The sequence below is a fragment of the Struthio camelus genome, chromosome 1 (genome assembly GCF_040807025.1).
Source record: "Struthio camelus isolate bStrCam1 chromosome 1, bStrCam1.hap1, whole genome shotgun sequence".
NCBI classification, from domain to species: Eukaryota; Metazoa; Chordata; class Aves; order Struthioniformes; family Struthionidae; genus Struthio; species Struthio camelus.
The window spans coordinates 2693406-2718435 of record NC_090942.1 but is presented as its reverse complement, the minus strand read 5'-3'; the positions used below and the strand labels follow the sequence as shown (position 1 = coordinate 2718435).

Below are 25030 nucleotides of genomic sequence, written 5' to 3'. Positions count from 1 at the left end.
TTAAGAGCAAGCCAGCCATGAGAAGAACATCTGCGGCACCGGTATGGTTGGGCATAGCTACTGAAATCACCTAGATGCCCGGCCACATTGTCACAGCTGCAGTAAATACAAACGGAAGAGCTGCAACTTGCAGAGCTGCTATCGAAGAGCTGGGCAAAAGACCGTTGCCTTTGACTGTCCTTTCTGCTGACCCTCTCCCGAAACGCCTTGTGTTTGGTTGTTCGGGCTTCCTACACCAAAAGTGGACAACTTGGGGCCTTCTAGGCATCTATGTGAGCTTGAACGTGTCTTCAGACCTTCAAGAACCTAGAGCTTTGGGTGTTTTCCCTCTATTCAGCTGCCTTGAGTCTAAGCAGCTAGTTTGCGATTGAGGAGCCGATTCAGAGGATTTCTAATATTTTCTTAATGTTTCCTTACTGTGTGTAAGCTCGCCAGAATGTTACTTCTGGCTACTTGACGTTTTAATCACTAAGAGGGGAAGAGAACAGTTTAGAATCATACAAAAATGAAATGAGCTGAACAGTAAATTTAGGCTGAATGTCTGGAAAAAATTTCTTAATAAGGTTTTATAATTTTTTTTTTTTGCTGCCATTCATTTGTTTGAGGAGGGAATTTCAGATGCTATTAACATCATCATTAAAAAAGGAGCAGTTCACGTTATGCGCTTTCAGTGACATGTCTTCAGTTTCTTTTAACGATACTTTGTGAGAGATCTTATAACAGGAAGACAGAAGAAAGCCTAGGGAAGGTGAGATTTGTAGGTTTCTAAATCAATCCATGTAGCTTTTTTAGGTTTTATGTTTTTTATTACATACTTTCAGCCTAGGTAAGACAGTCCTCATAGGCAATTAAGTTGTGAGTTAGAATGAATTAAATTTTCTGAAATAGTTTGCCTTTTTTTTTTCTTTTTTAATCCAAATGACTGTCATTTCCAAAAAGATACTTCATTTCACCAGAAGTGCTTTTCTGTCTAAGGGGAATGCTTAATTGTAGCCACAAATCACCTCGAATGCTTTCACAGGAAGATGAAGCAAGTTAAAAATTGTGCACCGCTTTGAAAATGCAGGTTCTGAATTCAAAATAAGATGCAGATTTCTATCTTTTCCCACCTGCTGTCTTCAAGAACTCCGTCTTGGTCAGACTTTTCATGAACGCGTCCCTTAGGAGCAGTGGTATCCCTTCTAGCCTTTTTAGGATTTCAGACAATTCCCCTGACTTTCTACAGTGGCCGTTATTCAGAATTTGGTGGCACACCTTGCTTTGCGTTTTTATTCAGAGAAAGCCCCTTAGCATTTTGCAGGTCGACAGCTATAGGGGTTGTGTTAAATAAGTGTAATTGCTCTAGCGTTAGGGGAATTTTCTATCCTGAAAGTGCCGTGTGACTCGTTCTCACACATTTAGAGAATACACCCCACAGTGTGTTAACCTTTACGGGTTTTTCTTCAGCTTTCGTATGCCAGTGAGGGATGATTTTAAATGAAGTTGTTGATACAGTTTCGGAAACCGTAGTAAATTACAGCTGAGTGGTTCTAGTAGAATAATCGAAGCAAATGGAACGTGAATCAAAGCTGTTCCTCCAAGGCCGCCTTTATGGCCTGTTTTCACAGTGAACTGTATCTCGAATTTCACTCTTTGGAGAGTAAAAAGAAAATAGTAGGGGATAAAATGGCTCAGTGACACAGCCTTTCACTCTCATGATTTTTTTTTTTTTCGTAATTTGGATTTATGCTCGTGCGTGTAGGCCCAGGAACCCATTTGAAGAGTCGTACGCGCAGCACGTGTTCAGATTTACCTCCCTAAGGTGCTCTGCTTTACTGAAATGCTACGAAGTTTCAATGCTTTTATTTTTACACGTTTTATATAGGTGGATTGTTGACCAAAATGTGATTTCTTATTATGTTCACCTGTTTCACATACAGACATGAATGTTGATACCTAAGATAGTCACGGGTCAGACTGCTTTTCTGACATCTCTACTCATGCTTACATGAGTTAAATGGGAACGTTTTTGGAAAGTATTTTAAGAAGTTTTTTAGATACTGACAGTTAAACCTACAGTCAAACCTTTTTTCCCCTTAGAAAGACTAGATTGTATCTGAATAAGTTAGTTATTTGAAATTTAAGCAAATAAATAGCACAGTGCGTGACTGTGAATGTAAGCACATGTGTCTGTGAAGCAGAAAATGTAGACAATATCTGTTAGGTGAGGCTGATAACCCTTCAGTCTTTAAGGCCTCCCAATACTTCCCATTTATAAAGCCTCATTTTCAGTTTCTTGTAATTTGGCTAGTTTTTAATTGCCAACTCGGGCTAAATTATTTATAGCAATACTTGTTCTTTCTGGCAATGAAATGAAGAAAGAATATATTGTGTCCCTGTTAGCAAATTCTGGTGATACTGTCTTTGAAAAATCTTCAGGCTGGGAATTTGGAGCTTCAGATTTCTCAGTGAGAACAGTCGTTGTATCAAGTATATCCCTTTTGCCATTCCTGTGAAACTACACGAAAATTTGGTATAGTTACACATCTTTGAAGAAATGCACTTCTCACATGCTCATAAGAGACTTTAGTTTATAGCAGCAGAAGTTCCTTGATGGCCATGATTCTGCCCATACTTCAGCAGGACTAAACTAAGGACAAGGATTGAGCAGAGTTCCTAGTTTCTGGAACCAAGGAGTGCCTCACCCTGCTGTCCTTTTGTGGGCTCACGTACCTGTCTGGAGGAGGATGCTGTCTGATTTAAGTGCTAAGAAGAGTGGAGAAGCCTAGGAAGAATGACTGAGACGGGCAGCCAAGGAGAACAGGATAACTGGTGGCCAAATTCACAGAAACGGAAGTCATATGAGGAAATGAGAGGCAAGAAGACTGAGGTTTGTGAGTGGTGCAGTCAGCCCTGAGACTTCTGGCAGAAGCGTCTTGTTCCATTGCAGAGTGGCTCACACAGAGTACAACAATTTTCTATCTCTACCTGTAACCCCATTCACGTGGCAGAGGGTTGCCAAGTTCCAAGTCTGTAAACTACTACACAACTGGCACTGTCTGTCCGAACAGTGACCGTCCCTTCTCCATTCCTAGGAGAAGAGAAGGGTCTGCTGATGATTGCAATAGTGCGTCATTGTGTAATTTGAGAGTGTACCGTAACATCATGCACACTAGGCCAAATTAAGGTGACACAAGTGACTTCAATTCTGTCTGTCCCAAACTTGTCAGTGTTTGACTTTTCATCTTTAATTCTTATAATAAATGTATGTCATTACTGTGTTTTCCATTAGAGTAATCTTTTTTTTTTTAATGGCATTCTGAATAATCCTGCCAATATAGAATGCGTAGGGTGCACCACTATTGCAATGTAATGTGCTAGAAGGATTCTTTTTGGTGACAATTTGCCTAGCATCTGTATTTGAAGTCTTGCGATACTTGCTTGGGCACCCCAGTGATGGTGTGTTCGGAGGGGTTTCCCGCTTGGGGAAATGAAGGCTGGAGCTCCACACTGGCTGCACCACCTCAAGGACTCCACTTACAGAGTAGATTCAAGGACAACCAGCAGTTAGTGCCACCGCACATGCACAGTGTGCGCTTAGGAGCAGTCATTGCTGATAAAGATGTGGTGAGGACAAGTCACCCTTAAACCGTAGCAGCAAATGGAACCCCAGCCTTCCTTCTTTAGGCTGTCCCAGTTGGTAATGTAGTTGTACCTATAGAGTATGAAATTTCTGAACGTGTAGGGCTGTACCCCGTCAGAGATGTTAGGAGGTCCAGACTGAGTTCTTCTTTCCCTTTCCTCAAACAGGACTTCCATTTTCTTCAGCTGAGATCTTTTGATTAAATGAAGACTTCAGAAATTGACTGTCTTTCATTACCATTATCATGTAATCACACTATCCTTGAACATTCAAACTTAAGGTCTCTCTCATCCATATCCTGTACTCTATGCCTTGCACAGTTTCATTCTTAATAACTTTCTCCTGATACCAAGTTTAAATCTGCTTTCCTAAGCTCTTGACCATTTGTTCTTTATCACAAGTGTTGCTGAGCACTCATAAAATCCCCTCTCCCGGGGTCGTTGCTATCTCACAGCTTTCACGTGATCTGTGCTTACCTTATGGTTTGTATAAAATAAAATAAGGATACGCTCTTGATCCTTACCAGTATTAAATGAGCCTATTGTCTTGTTTATGCCAAGAAATTACATCCTATTAGAACATGTCAGCCACCATGATTCAGTTCTCTAATGAAGATAAAGCCTGCTGGAGATTAAGGCACAGGTCTTTAGGAGAGATCTGAGATGGTGATTAATGGCAGGCACTGGGAGTCAAAATTTCTTGATTATACCTCTCTCTAACACTGACCTTTTCTATGGCCTTGTGCAAGCAATTTAGTCGCTAGTGCAGCAAACACTTAGAAATACCGTCAAGCTATTGCAGGATAAGAAGTTACCCCAGGTCAGCAGCTCTGATACCTTCAGAAATGTCCCACCAGCAGGAAGCTCTAGCTTGCTGCTAGTCTGTGGCCGTTCTTCTAACACAAGTGTGAATGTCTTACCAATGTTGTCTTATTAATTTTTAAGCGTGTGCTTAATTTTTGCAAGTGTGAGTTGTTCCCTTCACTGAAAACGCCTGTTTCAAAATGAGATCACTCTGCCTCACTTTTCCCATCTGCAAGAGATATAATGGTATTTGGCTACATAGTGCAGGTATTGTAAGAGTTAATTCCTATTTTTTTAACGTGCTCTATGGATCAGAAGTGCTGGGTAAGTTAACTTAGAGACTTCAGAATATTGCAGATTTATTGGAAGACATAAAAAGATGCAGTAAGTCACAGCTGAATGTGGTCCTGTCAACCTTGACAACATTCCCTTAAGGACATCAGTGGTTGTCAGTCTGCCGAAGCTGATGACATTAGATCTAATATTGCACAGATAAGCTTGGTGGTGGTGTTAGTTCTGCTCTCTTCCTGGATGACTCTGCAGTTTCCCTAGTTGATAAAGCCTGTTCACGATACCGATCTGTGAAAGCCGGGGAGTAAAACTGCCCTCTTTGGCATTTCTCTCCATGCGGTGCCTCTCTTTGGAGAGGCATTTTTCAGGCTTCCTGCGAGTGGGCCTCCCTGCAGAAGCAGTAGCTGCATCTGCCCGAATGCATCATTCGAGACTGAAGAAGTCAGCACCGCAGAGGCTTTGAGGAGCAAATTGTTTAGATTTTAAAGAAATCACGCTACCAGAATTGACCGTAGCTCCTCAGTCAGTCCTCCAAAGGGAAGCTGCCTCTTCTGAAGTGCTGAACGTGGAGGTAGAAAAGTGTGGGCAATTAAACAGACCTCGTTGAAGTGTTTGGGAACATGGTTAGCGCTAAGGCAGCTCTAATAAATGCTAACTGTGCTGAAACTGTTAGAAAAGTCTGAATTGCAGAAAGTCTTTCCCAGTGAGGAAGAAGTGGCTTTCAGGGGTGCAGAAGGTTTTGCTGCGTATATTGAGAGATCTAGATGCAAACACTTGCTTCCACTCCTAATCTGTGAAGCAAGGATGAAAACACTCCCAGCCCGGCCAGGAGTGGGGTTAAAATACTCAAGGTTGCAAGGTACTCGCGTGTAGTGATGAAGAAGGCAATGTAAATGCCATACACATTTTCTCCCTTTTTGGACAGAATATGTCAAGCCGTTATAACTCCTGATACTGAATTCCTGGTTTTTTAAATATGTACAAATTGGAAAGCAAAGCTAACATTGTTGCCTCAGATATAAGTTAAAGAAATAATGAGGTAGTTTCTCAAAGAAACTCCTGTCTGGTAAGCAGATGGCATTACTAAGATAAAGATATTTTGCAGGAGGAGATGGCAAACATTTTGTGTTAAAATATTCCCAGAATCAGCATCCTGTTCTGCATAGGCAGGAATGGGATCGTAGTATGAAACTATAAAATGTAATAAAAATATAATATGAGCCTACATAAAGCAGTACGAAATCAGCATAATATGGATGCATCACTTTCTTTGGTGATATTTCTAGACTTCTAGGCACAATATAGTTTTGTTCATTTTAGAGATGGGGTACCTGCCTATAGGGATTGAGTGAGCAACCCCAAAAGGAAGTTTGCCTCTTCAAAATGATTGCCAGCATCCTGATTTTTTTGTGGGGGCTTTGTTTTAAAAAAGTCAGATCTCTCCAGTGTGCCTCGGATAGAGCATAGTGATATTTGGACAGATAATGCAGGAATCGTGCCTGGACTGTGGATTCTTACACTTCCCCATTTTTATCTTCTATAGTTGACTGTTCTCCTCTTCTAGCAGTCGAGTCTTTGTCTCAGCAGCTATTGGCTTTTTTTTTTTTTCTTAAGGCCATCTTAAAGACCATTTCTACTCTTCATGCCTCGGGTCATAGCAGTCTGCAGGGATTCCATCGCTCTTGGTGCTTAGCTTTGACATGTAGGACCTACAAATGCAACACCAACACGTTTAGAGCCACTACAGCGTTTAACTACATGGGATTCTTCCCTTTTCTGTATTCCAGATTTATCCAAGAGATAGAGCACGCCATGGAGCTTGGCCCAAGCAAACAGTGTCCACTCCGCGAGTTCCTCACCATGTACATCAAGAACATTTTCCTCAATCAGGTCCTAGCTGAGATCAATAAAGAGATAGAAGGAGTCACGAAGGCATCTGATCCGCTGAAAATATTGGCTAATGCAGATACCATGAAGATCCTAGGTGTGCAGCGGCCTCTTTTGCAGGTAAGAGCTGAGCAAACGACCGCAACCTTCACTTACTGTCTGTCTGTCCACAACTGAGCTGTATATCTGATTGGGACCCTCAGGATTTGTCTCCATTGAGTCTGTGACTATGATTTGTTCCAGCGTTTGCTTCTAGTACAGTCTTTTCTCTACTGATCTCAGTGTACACATGTAGAAGCCTCTTACTGGAAGAGCTTCCTTTTTTTCAAGCTGTAATGTGGACTAGTGATAATAGAAATAAGCATATTTCTAATCATAAATATATGGGTAGCAGAATAGTATGGAAGCCTCAAAGAAACTTCTGGTGTCGTACTTGTTGCGTGGGCCTGAAAGGAATGAAAGGTGCTGTGATTTTAACTTTTCAAATTATTCCTTGACGTCTATAAAATGGGGTCCTTGGGGTGAATAAATATTTGTAATGGAAATAATGTGCGTCTCCCGAGATTTATACTGCCACTTCCTATTTCTATATTAGTTTATATCTGTAAAATATATGTATATAATAATAATAGTTAATATTTGGAATAAGTCACTTGAATTTTTGCATGTGTAAATGGTTACTACAGCTGTGTTGATCTGCATGCTCTGGGTATGGGATGGTTCTCTGACAGGCAAAACAAAATCAGATTCCAGGGGAAAATCCTTAAAGCAGGAAACCCAGGTTCTTTAGATGGTTTAGAAAATCTCCTCAAGTTAAAATGGTGTTTTGCAACAACAGGGCTTCTCTGAACTACCATCTTCTCATCAGATATAAAAGTACAGCTTTAACAGCCTTCTCCCAAACTCTGTTGTAAACTGAGAAGTGGAAGAATACAGTGTATTATAAATAATCACCAACATGAAAGTTGTTTCAGCTTTAATGTTCACCGAGCATGCCCAACGTAAGATGAGAACAGGGTATTTCCACAAGAACGACTTATTTCTGGGTGTCTCATATTGAGCCCTCTCGTGAGATAAGGGCATATTTGATGGCGTTTGTCTTTTTTTGCCTTGGAACTGCAAGAGTCTCGTAGAGCAGGTGTAAGATACAATAGCAGAGATGCTGCAGAAGTGGTCGTGAAACATCAACAGAGTATTAAGGGCACCATTAATGAGCGCGGAAGGAGTTTTGCAGATCAAGAACCCCAGTGCATTGGCTGAGCTGGGATGGCAGGAGCACAGCAGAGAACGGCTGCCCTGCTGAAGAATTTACCTAATACTCACTCATTTTACAGTTATCTCCAATGCTAGTAGTTCCTCACTGTTGCAAGAGCCTAACTGGTAAGAAATAGGCCAAATCTGCTACAGTCATAGAAATGCTCCAAGCCTTGACTCCATTGAAGGTGCTACTGCAAGTTCATTTTGAGAGACCTAAAAGAAGAACGGGTATATTCCGTCTTGTATTTTGTATAAGTTTGTCTGTTTTCTGTTTGCTCTTGTGAGGATTAAAATGGGGAAGAACCTGAAATCAGTGTGCCCAGGCACCTGACCTTTCTGGGAGCTGGAAATACTTTATGGTAATCTTAACACAAAAGCGTTGGATCAGGACCACTGAAGCTTTTAACTTTACAAAATCGGTGTGGATGGATTCTTAACGAAATAATGTATTTATGTATGTAGATTGTTGCTTCATTTGCAGCCATGAAAATGTCTTATATCAATACATTTTCTTAAAGTTCATTTGGGGTTGAAAAGACAAAATGGCTTGGAATTTTCTCGTCCAATTCCTATAATTTGCTTCTCATGATGGATGGAAATCATTCTGAGCTGGAATTATTCTTGGTCAAAATGTACATGGTCAGAAGGTCTGCCTGTTCCCGACATTATAGAAGGGTAATTTTGTGAAAGAGAAGAAAAATTGCTGCCTTTTTGAACCAAGTCATCCAAATAGCTCCCTAAAATAATTCTATTGATTTTACATTAAAAAGAAAAAGTCTATTTCTGCATTGACAATGCAGGAGCCTGAAATCTTCACCCTCGTCATAACACGGGTACAATGAAAATACAGTGAACGATTCTTGATCCTCTCTCCCGGTAGTGTGTTGCTTTTTGCTGCCTTGTGTCGTTCGTGGAGGGGCTCGTGGTTGAGCCGCCCCGGTCCTTTCCGTCCTGCATATCTTTCTGAGACTCCCGCCAAAGGAGCCGGAGCTGTGCCTCGAACACGACTCCAGAGTTTATCAGCTACCCCTGCCCAAGCTGGTAATAGTAGCTTTTTGATAACTATCAGCCCATGTTTGAAGTGAACTAGCTCATAGATAAGAGAGTTTTCTAGCACCCTGCACCATCATATCCTTACGGCTGAATCACCCACGTCTGTAAAAGATTGCGCTAAAAAAAAAAAAAAAAAAGTTGTAGCTGCTTCTTGTAAATATTACATTTAACCAGGATGAAGGTCTTATTTTCCATTCTTTTGTCTTAAATGTAAAATACTGTAAATCCTTTCCCTTTAATGGTGACTGAATAAGCATGCAACTGATTTGTTCCAAAATTATTCCACACTAAACTTTATGGTGTAGTTGTTTAAATCAATACTAAATTAGGCTACCAGCGACTTGACAGCTCCTTATAGCCTGTGCTGGTGCAGTTGATGTCAAGGTGATAAATCTTTCCAGCTGCTCCCTGGTCACTGCTGCTGTTGGCCTTGAAAATGTGTTGCCAGTCTCTCTCCAACGCAAGTGCTTCGTGCTTTGCTCTTTCAAAGAGAGCGGTGTAGCGGAGTGGAGGAGCTTTCCTTTACAACATCTCTGCGACTGTTGGTCGTGACAGCAGAGTTGGGTGGGTGACGGCCACGATAGTTTTCTGACGAAGCTCCAGTGGCTGAAAATCTCTCTAAAAAGTCATTCAGAAGTCTGAGGGGGGCAGCTGGCTGCAGGGTAATGACTTGCTGGAGCTAATTACCCTGTTGCCTGCGCTGATTACGCCGCGCACTAAGTCACTTGCTCGTGACTTTCCAGGGAAACGTCACTGGTGGCCGTGGCATGTTTTCTGCCTATCAAATTGCTGCGTATTAAAAAGAAGAGTGGTCACAGCGAGTGGCATTTAAATGGCCCGCTAGTTGCGGTGGTTGCATGCTTTGATAGCCAGTGGATTTTATTGTTTATTGGTGTAAAGAAATGAGTTGTCTTTTCAGGCCGGCTTCCAGTGATCAGAAGCTGTTAAGGTACAGGCAGAGCTGATACAGTTGAACTTTTCCCATTCAGAGACAAGCGTGACTTTTTGAGGAAGCGCCTGTGGCTCTAGTCCCTGTATTTGAACCATTTTGCAATGACACGGTGTCTGGAACAATATTAAGTGCTTTGCAGATGTTTTCATCGCTGCGTGGCCTATTGGTTTCCGTTGCACAAGCGGGAAAGCTGAGATGTCGAGCGGTTAAGGCCGACTGACTGAATCAGCGGCAGCATTTCCAGCTGAACCCAGCAGTCCTGAATCCTAGTTTTCATTTTTAAACGAGAGACAAAATTATCTCTCCTTGGGTGTCTGAATCTCCCTAGCACTTTAATTATTTCTTTAGACAGTTCTTGCTCTGGGGGTGACATTTAGTGTGCCTACTGCCTTTTGCAGAAGGTTTTACAAAGCTAAGCTGCCATGTAAGTCATCAGCAGATCTCCAAGTCCTCCACTGAGGCTGATCGTGGAGTTGTAAGTTATATAAGAGCAATTGCTAGCTGTAGGCACACTGTCATGGCAGCGCTTCAGTTCATTTTAAAACTCAAGTTTTACGTGCACGTTCAGTAAAGCCTGGGTAGGAGATGAGCCTAAGTTGCGTCAGGACGTAATGGAACAGTTTACCTTGCAGGCAGAATTATTTTCTTCCTCTCCAGAAGTGGAAAAGGAAAGACCGGTTCCAGAAACCATCCCACCGATGTGTCTCCTGTTTGACCCAGAGGAAGCAGTTGCAAGACTGAGAAGCAAGCTCAGTCTCTGTGGCCTCTTAGTCTCTGCAGTCGCTGGTTGTGTATTTTATATAGGTAGGTGCAATCTTGTGTCAGAGCGGGCCAAAATCCATATAACCCCTTTTTATTCAGCGCTGAATCCAGGATAATATTCCCTGCCTTTTCTTACCCGAGGCTCAAAACCATGCTAATCTTAGCTCCGTGGCTGCTCCCTAGGGCGTGTTTGAAATTCTCTTCCATGTAAGCAATATCTTTGTGAGAGTGAAAAGGTTTTTCCTAGGTCTAATCTGAACCTCCCACGCCACAGGTTTTGGCCACTGTCCCTCATTGTATCACATTTATGATCTGTAGAACAGAGCAAGCGTCTCCATTTAAATCACGTATTCTTTTTATTTCTGGAACTGGGTAGCCTATAAGCAGTGCATCTGCGTAAAGCACATTAGATGTGAAGCACATACTAATCCAGTGTTCCCACCCTTAATGCTCCTACTTATGGTTATATTTGATATCTAGTTTAAATTATTCCAGCGTTATTAGGTACCTCCCTCTTTTGTGCTCTTAGGGTCAGTCTAGCCACAGTGGTCGTGATAGTACTAGACATGAAAATGAGCATGGAGGGGTTTTATCAATGGGTCTAATAAAAAGATATTATGGGAAAAAATGGACCCGTTCATAAAAAGTTATCACCTGATCTTGTCTCTCTTAGCAATTGCATTGTCCTTTTTCATCAGTAGATCTTAAATGTTTTCAGGAAGGTCAATATTGTCATCCGTATTTATCAAGTGACAAGGTGAAAATGTAATTTAATTGGTAAAACTTGCTATTCAAAGCCTGCCTTTCTAACGCGACTTTCTCTGTAAATCGGTATCTTTGTGGTGCATCAGCCAGCACAGTTTCTAGGGTCCAAGAACTAATGCTTCAAGCATTCATATTGCTTTAATTCATAGCATTGGTTTTACTTGCTGAGGGTGGCACGTACTGGGCTTTTTAGGTGATGGCCCAGTCTGCAGCAGCTGCCTATTTCCAACCCCAAGCTTTGAGTTTGAGTTAAAACGTTGACCACTGCTCCAAACATACTTTTTAACCAGCTGCTTCAGGTTGGAAAAGCACAGCTTGCTGAGTTGCTGCTGTCCTGAAAACCCCGCTGGGAACAGGGTCAAACTTTGCATTTTCAGGGAGTGTTGGAGGGTGTGGATAGGCTGCTGTCTGTTTTGATCTTTCTGCAGCAGGAACCCTTGGTGGACAAGCAGGCGAGAAGTAATGGTTTATGACACATCTGCTGACGGGGACTGAACTGCGTTAGCGCTCTGTCGATCCGGTCTTCCGAGAACTGCCTTTTTTGAAACATATTTGACTTTACTGGCTATCAAAGGCATCTTCAGTTTCTGATCCATGTAGGAAAAGCAGCAGGCAATCAAAGGGGAGACAAATGACTGGATTGCTGACGTGAAGCCGGTGGGATCAGCTTTGTTAGGGAGCTGAACCGGCACTAAGCCTCTGAGGTTACCCTGGGATGAGTGCAAAGAGAGGGCTGCTTTGCCTCTCTGAATTTTCTCTCTCTTCTGTTTTTCCTGGTCATTAGTCTGATACGTGGGACTCTAACCAAAGTGGAAGGAGAAACGTGCTCCAAATCTCACACAGTGGAGATGGCCTGGCAAAAAACAGAGAAATCAGAAAAGCTGATACCGTCTTCTTGACCTTCAAGGTCGACATCTCACCAGCAGGTCCTGCCTGTGTCACTGCGATTCCCTGTGCAGCTTCTTGACTAATCCTTGCTCCATAGGTGCAGCAGACCTTGAGCTGGTAGAATTTTTACCTTGTCTGTTTTGCTCCTGAGTTAATGTGTTTTTTCGAGGGCAAGTAGAGGAACTCTGCCTCGTCTGCTTCATTCTTTCCGAATCTTTTTGATCGACTGATTGATTTTTTTAATTAGCCAAACAACCCAGACCGGCCGCCTTCACCAGTAATATTGCCCCCGTAAATCTTCATTTTGCCGCATCTGCTGAGCCCATGTGGCTGGTGTCAGAAACGGCCCCTGTTACCTCTGTATCTGGAACGGAAGCCGTTTGCCTTGGCCGTGCTCCTGTTTGTTTAAAGATTAAATGACATTTCTCATTTGTAACCTCAAGTGTACCGAATCCTTGCCGAGGAAGACCATGTCACTGGGATGGGGAGGCAGACCTAGGCCTTCTTGTTAAGGGGTCATTTGGGAAAGTAAGTGTTAGAAGAACCACAACAACCACAAAAGCAACATTACACCCAGCTTTCCTTCTTTCCTTCCAGCCCCCTTTTTCTTCAATTTTAAACAAGTGCTTTGACTTAGCGAGGCTTGTTTCTGTGATGGATGGCCGTATCTGCAGTGCCAGCTCTTAGCATTCACTTGTGAGCGGATACAAAAGCAAAGTCTGACAAACTGCACTTAAAGGAGGTGCACGTCATTCTGCAACCAAAAGACCTGCAGGATTGTCTTTCGTAACTCTCTGTTTTCGCTATAAAAGTTTAACCGCTTGCTTTCTGAGACTCAGCTGTGGTGGGGTTTTTCTGGGATGTCCCTGCACCTATTAGCTCACGGTTGTATTTCACTATCACAATAATGCAGAATTTTCTTCTCTTCCCCTTGGCTTGCTTCCTGAATCCCAAAGGCAGTTTGCAGTGCAGTCCACTGCAATGCACTTCACAGAGGACTTCCAGAGAAGAAACTTTCACCAGTTCTTGTTGGGTTCCCCGAAAGCCACATTCATTTTTTTTTTCCCTGCATTTGAAGCCTGGCCCCATTTCACTTGGAAAGAATAACTCTAATTTCCAATTTTTGAAATGTTTTCCTAATCAGAAGTGCTGTATGAGAAGAGCCACAGCATTTTAAATAATTGATGGCTACTTTATTGAATTGTCAGCACTAATTCATCCTCCTTTTGAAGTGCTGGGATGTTCAAAGGAGTAATCCTTCTACGACGCGCTCTTCTTTTGAAGAAAAGTTCATTTTTATAATCACGTTTTTTTCCGCAGCGGTGTGTAATTGTAGCTGTGTGGCGAGGGGGAGGGCTGAAGTACCTTCCAGCTCACGCAGGCTCTAAAATGCCTTTATTACTACTTTTGTGGCTAATTTCTGTGCCTCCTTCCTTTTGCCGAGGTTTAATTATACCTGCTTTAAAAGCGCATTTTGAAATGTGACACCCAGCTCTTGTGGAGAACAAAAGGGAGATTAATCTATTGTGGAAAGGAAAGGTATAGAGGCTGGTTTTTTTGGCAGGGACCACCCCTCCGCTGACAAGACACGTTGGGTGGGAGGGCTGCGGAGAGGCGGGTGCGATTCTGAAGGATTGGGCTTGTCGACAGGAGAATTAAAAGCTGAAAAACAGATGCACAAACGCCGCGCTCGGGGTGTTAATTTTTGCACCGGGGGTTTCCCCCTCCGCGGGCGGATGGAAAGGCTCTCGCTAGACTGTATAAACTTGGCTAGCAGTTTGAAGGCCAATAGCACTCTAAATTGCACCTGAAAGAGTTTAGAGAAGGCAGTAAATTAAAAGTTTCCCCTCTTAATACTAATCTGTAAATAGACCCTTTCTGTTTTTCCAAAAAAAAAAAAAATCACTTCTCGCGCGCACAGGCAATCCTGTTGGAATGGTAATGTTTTGCAAATGATCTGCTTTTGTGCTGTGATTTTTTTGCGTGCCTGAACTTCGCTGTACCGTAGGGTAAAAGCTCTTCCCTTGGGTCACCCACGCGACGGCACCGGCGAGCCGTCGTGTGTTATCCCGTGCAGCAGCCCCCATTCTGACCAGGATGGGCCTGATGCGAGATTTGCTGGTTCATTTGGGCAATTAGGATCGACTCTTCTAGTTACAACGTTTGGGGAACTTGAGTGTCTGTAAAGTGATACATGGAGCGACAGTAGCAGAAGATGATGTGACTCTGCGTTACAGCCCTGCCCTGGGCTCTGTTCTATTTCTGTTAATTAGATCCTGATTATAGCTGTTGAAAAAGCTACAGACAACAGAGACTTGAAGAGCTTTGGGTCTGTAAAGACGGTATCCGAGATTCTGATCTCCGCTGACCTTGAAGTCAAGGGAGTTGCATCGGATTTCTTCCAGTGCGAGCGAGATGAGATCTATCCCATTAACTCTCGATGATGTCTGTAGTCAGTCATTTTAAACATTAAAGGACAGAAAAAGATACCTCCTTCCCTGGAGATATTCAAAAGCCTTCTGGACACAATCCTGGGCACTGTGCTCTAGGTGACCCTACTTGAGCAGGGGGGTTGGGCTAGATGATTTTCAGAGGTCCCTGCCAACCTCAACCATGCTGTGATTCTGAGATTTTATTCATTGAATTGCATCAGACTCCTGTTTGCATTCATAACATCAGCCTCAATACCCTCTTGAGTCACACGCAAGTAAAAGAAGAAGAGGCTTGAAACTGAGGCAAGTAGGACATTCAAGCCTGCGAGGGAGCTGTGCTCCTGGAAAAGGCGCTTCTGGCAAAAGGCACCGAGATTTGTCCACTGAACTGTCCTTTAACTTCCCTCCTTTAATGGTAGCGACAGAAACTGCTGGAAGAAGGGGCAGATTGGTGACGGACTGAACGCGCCTCTTTGGTGCTAACCTCGCATTTTGTATTTAATGCCTGCTCCGTTGTTTTCCACTGTGCTTCAGTAAATGCAACCCCAGATTCCTCCGTCAGCTCCCTCTCCTTGCGCGTCCAGCCACTGTGAGCAGGGACGATGTTTCCGCCCATGGCAGAGGAATCCTACACGCTCTGGACTGGAAATGTCACTTCTGCATTCCTTAGTGTTTGTTGTGTAGATGAAAATACCTGCTTTCCACTCCATTTTCCCCACATTCCTGCAATAGTATTTCTTTGGGATGAGGAGTAATGTACACATTTGCCTATATTTCTTCCAGACTGAAATAACTCCAGATGCCCTACACTAGCTGGTTTGTAGGGGTTTTGTTTGTTTGTTTGTTTTTTAAAGTTGTGTGTCAAAGTCTCTTGAGGGCCATGAAGGACACCTGGTGAAAAGCAAACCTTTTGCCAAAAGTAGGACTAGGCTTGCAGTGCCGGAGTATCCAGACTGTCATCCAGCACTGTTTGGAAGTTGCCACAAACTGAAAAAGAATAGTTAATCAGCTTTCTACTAATTAGGAACTTCAGAATAGTAAAGGTGACCCATTTGCCTAGTGGCATGAGCTGCAAAAAGGCATACAAGCTTTAAAGAGTGCCATCTCTCCGCTCTCTTCTATATGCTGGTCAAATTGTTGATCTCAGAATAAAACCATGTGTATTTTGGATCTCCTTATAGTCCTTATAGTTGAAGAACTGTCTCCCTTTCTGTGCCTACGGCCGTGCAGACTAAATTTAGATGGAGCTCTTGCTCTCCTCCCACAGATCCAAGCATCTGTGCTCTTGGCCGGGTGCTAGGTAGAGGCACCTGGGCTCTGCTGTTGGCATTGCTGTTGCTGGTCTGTTGACCACCAGCAGGGACTGCTGCCGGGTCCGCTTGGGTGCGAAAACGGCGTCATTGTGTAATAGCTGCTCTTCTGGGCTTTTAGAGGCACAGATTTGGAAGAAAGACTTTGAAAAATCCACTTGCAGATTAGCACCACCTCATCAGAGAGACTCTCAAAACAGGGTTGCATCTGAAAGCTGGCTTTTTTGCCCTTGCTCCTCTAACCACCCTTCGGAGACCTTCCAAAGCTACATTTCGCTTCTTAAAGCCCTTTTCCTTGTTCTGAGTTTAAAGGTAGCAGCCAACATTTACCCGTTTATTTTGTGTTGGTGTTGCCCCTTGCACTCCTACTAGGGGTTAAATTTGTGTTTAGACCTTCAGACTGGTTCCTTTTAATACTTGCTTGCTGTTTTTGGATTTTGATTAGATTCATAGTTCTTCCTAATGAATTTGCGTACATGGGCTCAGAGATGTGCTTGCTGGTGACAGGCTCGCTGGTAAAGCTGAAGCGTGGAGTAATCATAACATGCAGGAGTTTGTCTAGGAACAGACAGAACATCATCCAAATTTAGGCTGTAGTGCGTAATCTGAACTCAAGGAAGAGTGGCAAAGCAAATAATAGAAATATTTTTAAAACGTGTAAGGCTTGCCACTTGGCTGGTTGCTGCAAGCCTTAGAAAGGTGGGTGAATTTTCTTACTTTTGCAGGTAGAGAAACTGATACTGTAAAAGGATTGTGTGAACTTCAAAGTGTTGCTCGAAGTTCATTCAAACAGTGACTACGAGAGCTGGGAATATGCCTGTGGCTTCCGAATTATCATTACGTGTTCAAATCAGTGGACCACGCTGCATTTAAGAAATGTTCCTGCTCAGAGCAGCATCAAATGCTGCCAGGCATGATGAAGCTTCTCCTACCTTCCTATGAATCATCTGTCAGTAACCACTGAAGGGGACAAGGACCAGGGCTTACAGTGATTGCCACACCACGAAGCAGAGATGTATTCCAGACTATCCAAAAAAGCAGAGAGGAAGAGCGAGCAGAGATTAAGATTTAGTAGGTGATGCTATGAAAATAAGGACACCCTTGAGAAATGGACTCAGACAAGCAGGATCTACCCACTGTTGCGCGTAAACTAACAAATAACTGAAGGGTATCTGGACTTACTAGGTTGTTTTAGGTTCTTAAAAATAAAGCAATTTGGCAACGCTTGCATGGTTTGTCAAGCCAACAAAATCTCATTTAATTGAAATGAACTGCCTGTGTGTATATAAATGCACATTTAAGTTTCTATATCGCGGCCTCAAACCAGTAGTACAGCCTGAGCATCTCCTAATTGCGCTTGACATTGCATCGCACAGCTGGGCTGAATAGCTGCCAGAAACACTGGCTGCCATCAAGTCAGTTTTAAAATGAGAGGGAATAAGTTCCCCTGCTAAATTTTACATTAATAACTGGCCAGGACCGTAGCAATGGAGATGCCAAGAAGAGCCAGTTCATGTCTTGAAAGAGAGCAGAAGGATTTTCAAATCAAATTTTTGATGTTACAGTGCATGCAGAGAGTTTAACATGGGAGTTAATATTCTCAAGCAGGTATGTTTGGGTGTCTGGAAAGACGTGAGCTTCACAAATACACGCCATTTTTTGATATAATGGGAATAAGAGCTCTGGAACATTAAACAGTCTGGCCTTGAAGAGAGGAAGGCATTTATCAGTAGCTTCACTTTTGCGTCGTTGAACGCTGGTCTCAGCCTGACATGTTTTCATCGATGTTTTTTAAAAAGAAAAAAGAAAAAAAAAAGGAAGAAATTGCCCTAATGGAGCTGAGAAGCGCAAATCCCTTGATAATTGGCAGCTAAGTTAAGTTAATGCTCCGACTCCATTGTACTCGCATCAGAAGGGAAAAGTTTTGTGTATGGCTCAGATGATGATGCCAGGTCTGCAGCAGAGCAAAACCCTCCAAAAAGCGGTTAAACCAAAGTTTATTTAATTTATTGGAGCGCAAGCTGCAGCTCCCAGGCAGTGTAGCTGTGGAAGGTGGTCCTCTTTGTGGTGGCATCACCACTACTAAAACTGCAGGCTTTGGGCATCTTCCCCTTGGGAATTTTCTCTTTCCTGCGGTTTCTGTAGGGTTATACATGGCCACATCTTACCTCTTGAGAAGTGATGGGAAGCCTACATTAACTAGTCCTGTGAATCCCCTCGGGAGCTGACATAAGTATCACAGAATCACAGAATCACAGAATGATTTGGAAGGGCCCTCTGGACATCAGCTGGTCCAACCTCCCTGCTCAGGCAGGGTCCTCTAGAGCATGTTGCCCAGGATCACGTCCAGGCGGGTTTTGAATATCTCCAGGGAAGGAGACTCCACTACCTCTCTGGGCAACCTGTTCCAGATCACCATCCCCAGTATCTTTTTACCCTAGTTCACTTTGGCTGATGTGACGTAGCATTTGGTGGAAGCCAGAGAGTGTCAGGTGTAACAGTGAACCCTGAAAGTCACAGGCAGTTGAAACCCAACTGTGCACCTCAGTGAGGCAGGTTTGGTCTTCTGGTAGTAATATATTTAACAAGGACAATAAGCAGATTTAGCAGTTTTGGTTACACCCTTCTTTGAACCCACTTGGTACAAAAAACTTCTCAGAGAAAGAGGGGAAATTTGTGCTGAAGGTACCGGCAAGTTGTTGGAGTAGATGTGAGGGTTTGCACCTCCTTGAGACCCTCTTCTCGAAAGGTTCGGTGGGGGATTTGTTCATGTGGAGATGAGCCCCATTGGTTTGAGCCTCACTTCTATGCCATGCACCTTTCTTCCGAGCTGTTGGAGCTTCCCTTTCAGTAGGATTGCATGGGTATCAGCCTGGCTTTTTTATTTTAAAGCACATTTTCTCCCTGTATCATTTGGCACTGATCCATATTTGGGTAATGAGAGAGGTTGTTTTCCCTCTGATGAGGAAAATTATTTTAAATGTTTTTTTCCTAATAAGTTAGCAAGTGTTGAAATTGATGTAATGAAATAATGACAGGGGAGCATCTCCCTATGAGCTTACTGCAGTGTGCAGTGGTTAAAAAAAAAAAAAAAAAAAAAAAGACATATTCTTTGACAGACTTCCTTTTTTGCTTCTAATTTTTCTTGTTATTCCCTTGCACTTGGTCTTTTGCTTTGCTCTTAATAGTCAAACAGCTCTTGAAGACATAGGGTGGCCTCAGGGAAATACTCTTAAGTCTGGTCTCACTCCACTAGCTGGTACCAGAAGCTGCAGCCGCAGCCACTCATACCAGTTCTGTACTAGACCGTTTGTATTTGCAGGAGGTGGTACACATTGTTGCCTCTTCTTCCCCCTTTTCCTCCCAAACCCCCCAAACTGGGACCTCAACCCAGTTCTTCCATTTATCCCCCCAGACCTCATGTGAAAATTTGGACACCAACCCCGTCCCTTCATCTATCTGTTCCCTTTTGCACTACTCTAGACCCACTGGTGGTCACATCACCAGTCCCAGGCTCCCTATCCCCTGCTACCTTGGCTTTATTTGCATGCCATGAGCAGAAAGTGTTGTTTGCAGAACTTTAGGGCCTTCCTGAGTGCCATCGAGTAGCATATTGTGGGGAGTTCATGGCAGCTCCTGCCTGGAGCAAGCAGCCACCGCCAACCAGCTTACTGGTGACAACTGCCTGAATTAGAGGTGCAGTTCAAACAGGCATCTCCATATGGAAATTTGGGAACTGTCATGGGCTTGAAGTGATTCCCATAACACCAGCAGGACACGAGTGTTTGGAAGCCTTTGCCCTGGTAGTCATCCCCAAACAGCCCGTCCAGGAGTGGTTTCAGCATCTTCTGGTTATTCACAAGGGAGCTGCTGCCCCTTCCGGTGGCTTTCTGGTCTTGAAGAATGAAGTGTCTTAAAATGTGGGGACGGGAAGGGAAGTGACCACTGTGTGACTGGATTTGATTTGTAGCAGCATGATAATTCAAGGTTATTTATTTATTCCTCGCTTGCATTTTTTCAGTTGCATCATTTCTTGCAAGCATGGTGGTAGCAGGATGCTTCAAGGAGATTTGAATGAGGACAAGGTGACCTTGTTGGCCATCGGAAGATTTTTCACATATAAGAAGTCATGAAAGTCCTGAAGTAATTGTATTGGAGATAGATAAATGGCACGCTCAAGATGCGCAGGGAGACAACGTATAAGCAGGCTTTCTTGCTGGGAGGGAGCAGAGTTTACCTGGCTTAGGAAGCTGTTCAGTCCCCGTCGCTACGGTTGATTCATTTTGTGCATTTAACTTTCTCTGGAGGCTACTAAAACTGAGCTCAAGGTTCTCGCTGTGAGATAACCCTTCCTCTTTTTGCCCTGGATTCTGGATAAGTGGAAGACAAGAGACGGTCAAAAAGTTCACATTAGAGTAGGTATTTGGAGGGTGGCTTGATGGCTCAGTTCGTCATACAAGCTCAGGTGGGAATCAGCTCATCTGGGCTGTTTTCACATCTGCCTCTGCTGCCTTCGAGTTGCACGCGTTGCTGGGAGAAAAGAGCTCGTGTTATTTAGGCCGATGTATCGGCAGCCTTGCGTGCTTTAATGGAGCAGGTCAGTGGAAAGGAGGTTGCCAGTCTACCGCTGAATGAGGCTGGGGCAGAGGTTTGTGAAACAATCCGTAACTCTTCGCTTCTGGAGATTCATATTCATGGGCTGAAGGAGAGGAGTAGGTGAAAATACCTTCCAGAGAGAGCTGTGAATGGAGAAGTGCAGTGCTTGGGAGCTGACAGCCTTCTGCAGGTTGACTTTCGATGAGAACATCCACTCCAGAAAGTGCCTTTAGCTGTCAAAGGCCTTTTCCCTGCCTCATCTTCCGCCTCATTGTACAAATGTCAGACAGCGGTAAGTCCACAACTGCTTGCTAGGGTCATACCCTGCAATAATTTAATATAAAGGTCATTTATTATGAGTGTTAGCTCAAGCCCCAGAATTTTTTTTCATGTAATTGCATAGTAAAACATTTACATGTAGTAGTGGTTCATTTTTAATCACCTTTATTCTCGTAAAAGTAGCAGTCGTGTCACAATTTGAAGCATTTTTGACTTTTGTGATCAGTTCTCTTCACTCAGGTAACTGCCCCTATCAGCTCTCTCTTAGCTTTCCCATAAATTTATGATCACATGTAGCCTCCAGCATCCTTCCTGGTTTGTTTTTGTGTACCACACTTTTCTGAAAGGAAAATGAAAATGGAAGTAGCAGAGAAACTTGAATACTGTAATTGCTTTTTCAATCAATTTCAGAGAGCTGCTGTAGGAAGAAAATGCAAGCACGTTTAAGAATGTGTTTATATTTCCAGTTTATGGCCGGAAAATGCTCGAACATCTTTCCTCTCTCTTCTAACGGAGATATCCTTGGCACAGCAAAAGGATAGGGGGAATAGTTAGGTAAGGCCAGTGAAAATTGGTCACTAAAAGCATGCTTTTCTCTGACCCTTTTGAGACCTTTTGTGTACTTTTCCTGTAAATGGATTAGTACCATTTTTCTTGGCTGACTTTTATGAATTGGTTCAGTGTGAGATATGCGGGGTCGCAACACAGGGTGAAAGCCTCGCTTGCTTTATTCAGAGTTTACCCAGGGCTCGCTCGCTGAACTTGGGGAGAGTTTTCCGAAGCTAAGGTCTGAGAAGCAAACTGTCAGGATTTGTCCCGTTTCCAGCGTTTACAAGCGGCTTTGGGTATTGCCCACGTCAGGAGATTGGGAAATATGTGTGAGTTAGTGATGGGCTGAGGGCTGTGTGGTGCCCGGAGCTGGGAGGAAGACTTTCAAGCTCATGGTTTTAGGTGCAGCATAGGGGAGAGAGAAGAAGGGATCGCTTATAATAAGTATTTGGGACCGACTGCAGCCCCGTTCCATGATGTGTTGGTTGCCGTTCAACTCTTCCCTGCCATAAGGCAATTCCCATGATGGCTCGAAAACCTTTGTGTTGAAAGTACCTTTCCAAAAAGCTGGTTTGAAGCAAAAAAATAAGCCTTCTAAAGCCACAGGTCTGTTTTTTAAGCAAAATAAGTCTTCTAATACCATAAGTGATATGTATTTCTGGGGTCGTTAAATTTCAATTTTAAAAATCTGTCAGCCGAGCGTGCTGGGGACACTTGGGACTCAGTGCTGGTACAGTGGCATGGGCAGCTTAGGGAAGAAGCAGTGTTTCAAGTCCACGTTATTATATTTTGGGACAGCTTAAGGCTCAGGCTCTAGATCTGTAGTCCAGGACTAAGGCACGTTGGCAGAGGAAGGTGAATCTGGCAATGTGTACCATGCAAAGGTTTGCCCCAAGCGTGTCTGTACGTAATAGTTTCATGAGCGCCTGCACCCGCTCTCATTTAATGCAGAGATAATGAGATTCATGTCTCCCCTCTATGTCCTTCATAAGGAAGTGAAACATGTCAGCAAAAGTAGATTGAATATTTTCTAGTTAATGGGGCTATATTTTGGGCAACTACAGCATTACAGAGACAGGTTTTCAGAATTGTGTCATTCTGTGACCGATTATTATTTAATGTTTTTATTAACAGGCAGGTGAAATTTAGGTACAGCTGTTAGAAAACACTTCTATTTTTATGAACCTGTTAATGCTGATTTGGTGTGAAAGAAGGTTAAGGTACAGTTTTGTTTTCAGTTCTTTTGATCTTAAAAAAAATACTCAAAAAAAAAAAATCTAATGTGGGTTTTGTTTGCATCTACCGCAAGGAGTTGTTGCTCTGCTGCGCAGTTCGAACAGGAATAACCTGAGGAAGGGGCAGACAAGAGCTCTTGCTGTAGGTAGGAGGTCCTCTCATCTTCGGCGAGGCCAGGATATCACACAAGGAGTCTCCTGAGCTGGAGGAGCTTGCAAGGAAGCAACAACATGCTGCCTCCGGGAGCAACTTAACCATCCTCCCAAACCCGACTGTGAGTCTGACTAGTGCAGGGTTGTGCCGTAGTCATGAAATTGCTGATCTGCCTGTTCTGGTGTCTCCCACTGAACTGAGGTAATGAGAAAGGTTAAAAAAAACCTGGCATGCTGTGCAATCATATTGATGCTTGAGGGTTTTTTTCTCCTTTGTCCTTCCTCTACTAGAAAGCCCAATTGACCATTGCAGCAACAGTGATTTCCGCAGGCCAGTATAATCTCACGTGCAGAGCTCCCTTTTGGTTTTTCTCACATTTTCTGCCATTCTGACTTTACTTTAGAAAACTGTATGTTTAGTGTTTTCTTATATTATTTCCTATGACAGTTGGGCAAAGAACAAAATACTGGCTTTTCTGCGTCTTGTTACTTGGCAATGGATGCTATTTAAAATTCAGTATCACTTGTGACAGCGTAGATCGGGCCAGGCTAGACCATTGTCTGCTGAGGGCTCTGATAACCGTGTGGCAGCAAATTAAAATTACATGGTTGAACGAGTTACTGCCCCCAGCCATCTGCCCCATCCCTTTGGTGGCTGCTGCCAGAAAGGTGAGGAGAGCAGATCCACTTGTGAGTCCCTTGGTGAAAAACTGTGTTTCACATGACATTTTAAAGCAGACTCACCCTGATCTTGGTTTACCTTAATATGTGATTCAGAGTGCTGTGAAGTCTTGGGAGCAGATTCGCAAGTAGATGAGATATCCCTCAGTCGTGCTATCAAGTGGAGTGAAGGAGATGGCTCAGCCATCGGATTTTAATCCACCACCTCGTCTCTGTCGGAGCCCCTGAAGATTTTGAGAGGATCAGCGCTCCTGCTTGCCATTGGTATGAGCAGAGCACTTGGCACCTCTGCAGATCAGGGCTGTCACACGAAAGATGCCAAAGGTTATCCGAGCAGAGTTCTTGCTTGCTTCTCTTCAGTCTCTGAACTTTTAAGAGAATACTTTTGAATTCTATCTCCGTTACTTGAGTAGCATGACGAACGTAGTGCTGGAAAGATGTGGGGATTTGGCACCCCTCCTAGCTGTGTCTCAGCTTGGACTCTTCTGGAGGTGGACAGTTTGCTACTGTACAGAGGCTTACCCAGTTTTTCCTTCCATCTTAGGAGGGGTCAGCAGAGCTGCTGATGACGTCTGCTGTAAATAAGTAGGCTGGAGAAGATCTTCACTGTTCATCAGACCTCATCAGGGTCTCTACTCACTCAGCTCCATCTCTGCACGCGCTGTGCAGTATCCTTTCCAAATGGCATTAAGCTCTGCATTGCCTTGATAGATGTGTTCAACGTTGAGCCCTATTGCAAAGGCTGCCGAGGTGTTTGCCTCGCTGATCCCTTCCTTTGCTGAATCTAATCACATGTTCTTGTCTGAGTGAATTCCAAGCTCTCATTATACTTTGAATGGAAAGTATTTGCTTGTTCCAGTTTTGCATTGCCAGCAATTAATTTAGAGTCCAACAAGGTGTGCAAATGCCTCAGGTTTTTCCCTCTAGGCTGGATTTAGAAGCAGAGCAGTGAGAGGAACTTCTTGGGTCATGAAGTCCCAATCCCTGCCATATGCGCAGCATCATATAATCACTTTTCATAAACATATTAAGTCTATCTTCAGAGCAGCCAGGGTTTCTTTCCCCATAGCTCTGTTTGAAGTGTGTGTAGAGTCCTGTTGCTTTAGTGCTTTACGATTCCCCTAATTCCTAGCCTAGATAATGTGACTGTTTATCCGTGCTGAATTCAGCTTGCCAACATAGTGCCTGCTCATGCAGGTTGCCGGATTTGATCTATCTGAATTTCCGCATGTTTCCCATGGGACCTCCGTGATCTGTATAACTTGGAGTCATCTGCAGGTTCATCTGCTCAGAGACCCTTTCTGCAGGTCACTAATAATATATGTTAAACAACAACAGATTTGGTACAGAAGCTTGAGGCAATCTTCTTCTCAATGCAGACTGGTCGTTTGTCCTCACTGCTGACTGTCTCTCAGCCAGTTTCTGATTCAAAACTTTGCCTCTTGCTCTGTGAGTTCTGGTAATCTTTTTTTTAGGGAGTGGACCTGTGAAGCTTCCTCAAAGATTTTTTTTGGA

At 43.4% G+C, this 25030-nt stretch overlaps 1 protein-coding gene across 1 annotated transcript in view; it reads left to right on the top strand.

The window, feature by feature from the left end:
• The window catches only part of EXOC4 (exocyst complex component 4), a 396906-nt gene that overhangs the window by 272827 nt on the left and 99049 nt on the right, over positions 1-25030 (top strand). Inside the window, exon 11 of the mRNA XM_068953333.1 lies at positions 6504-6723. Coding sequence (XP_068809434.1) covers positions 6504-6723 — 220 coding nt within the window. The remainder of the gene's footprint in view (positions 1-6503; positions 6724-25030) is intronic.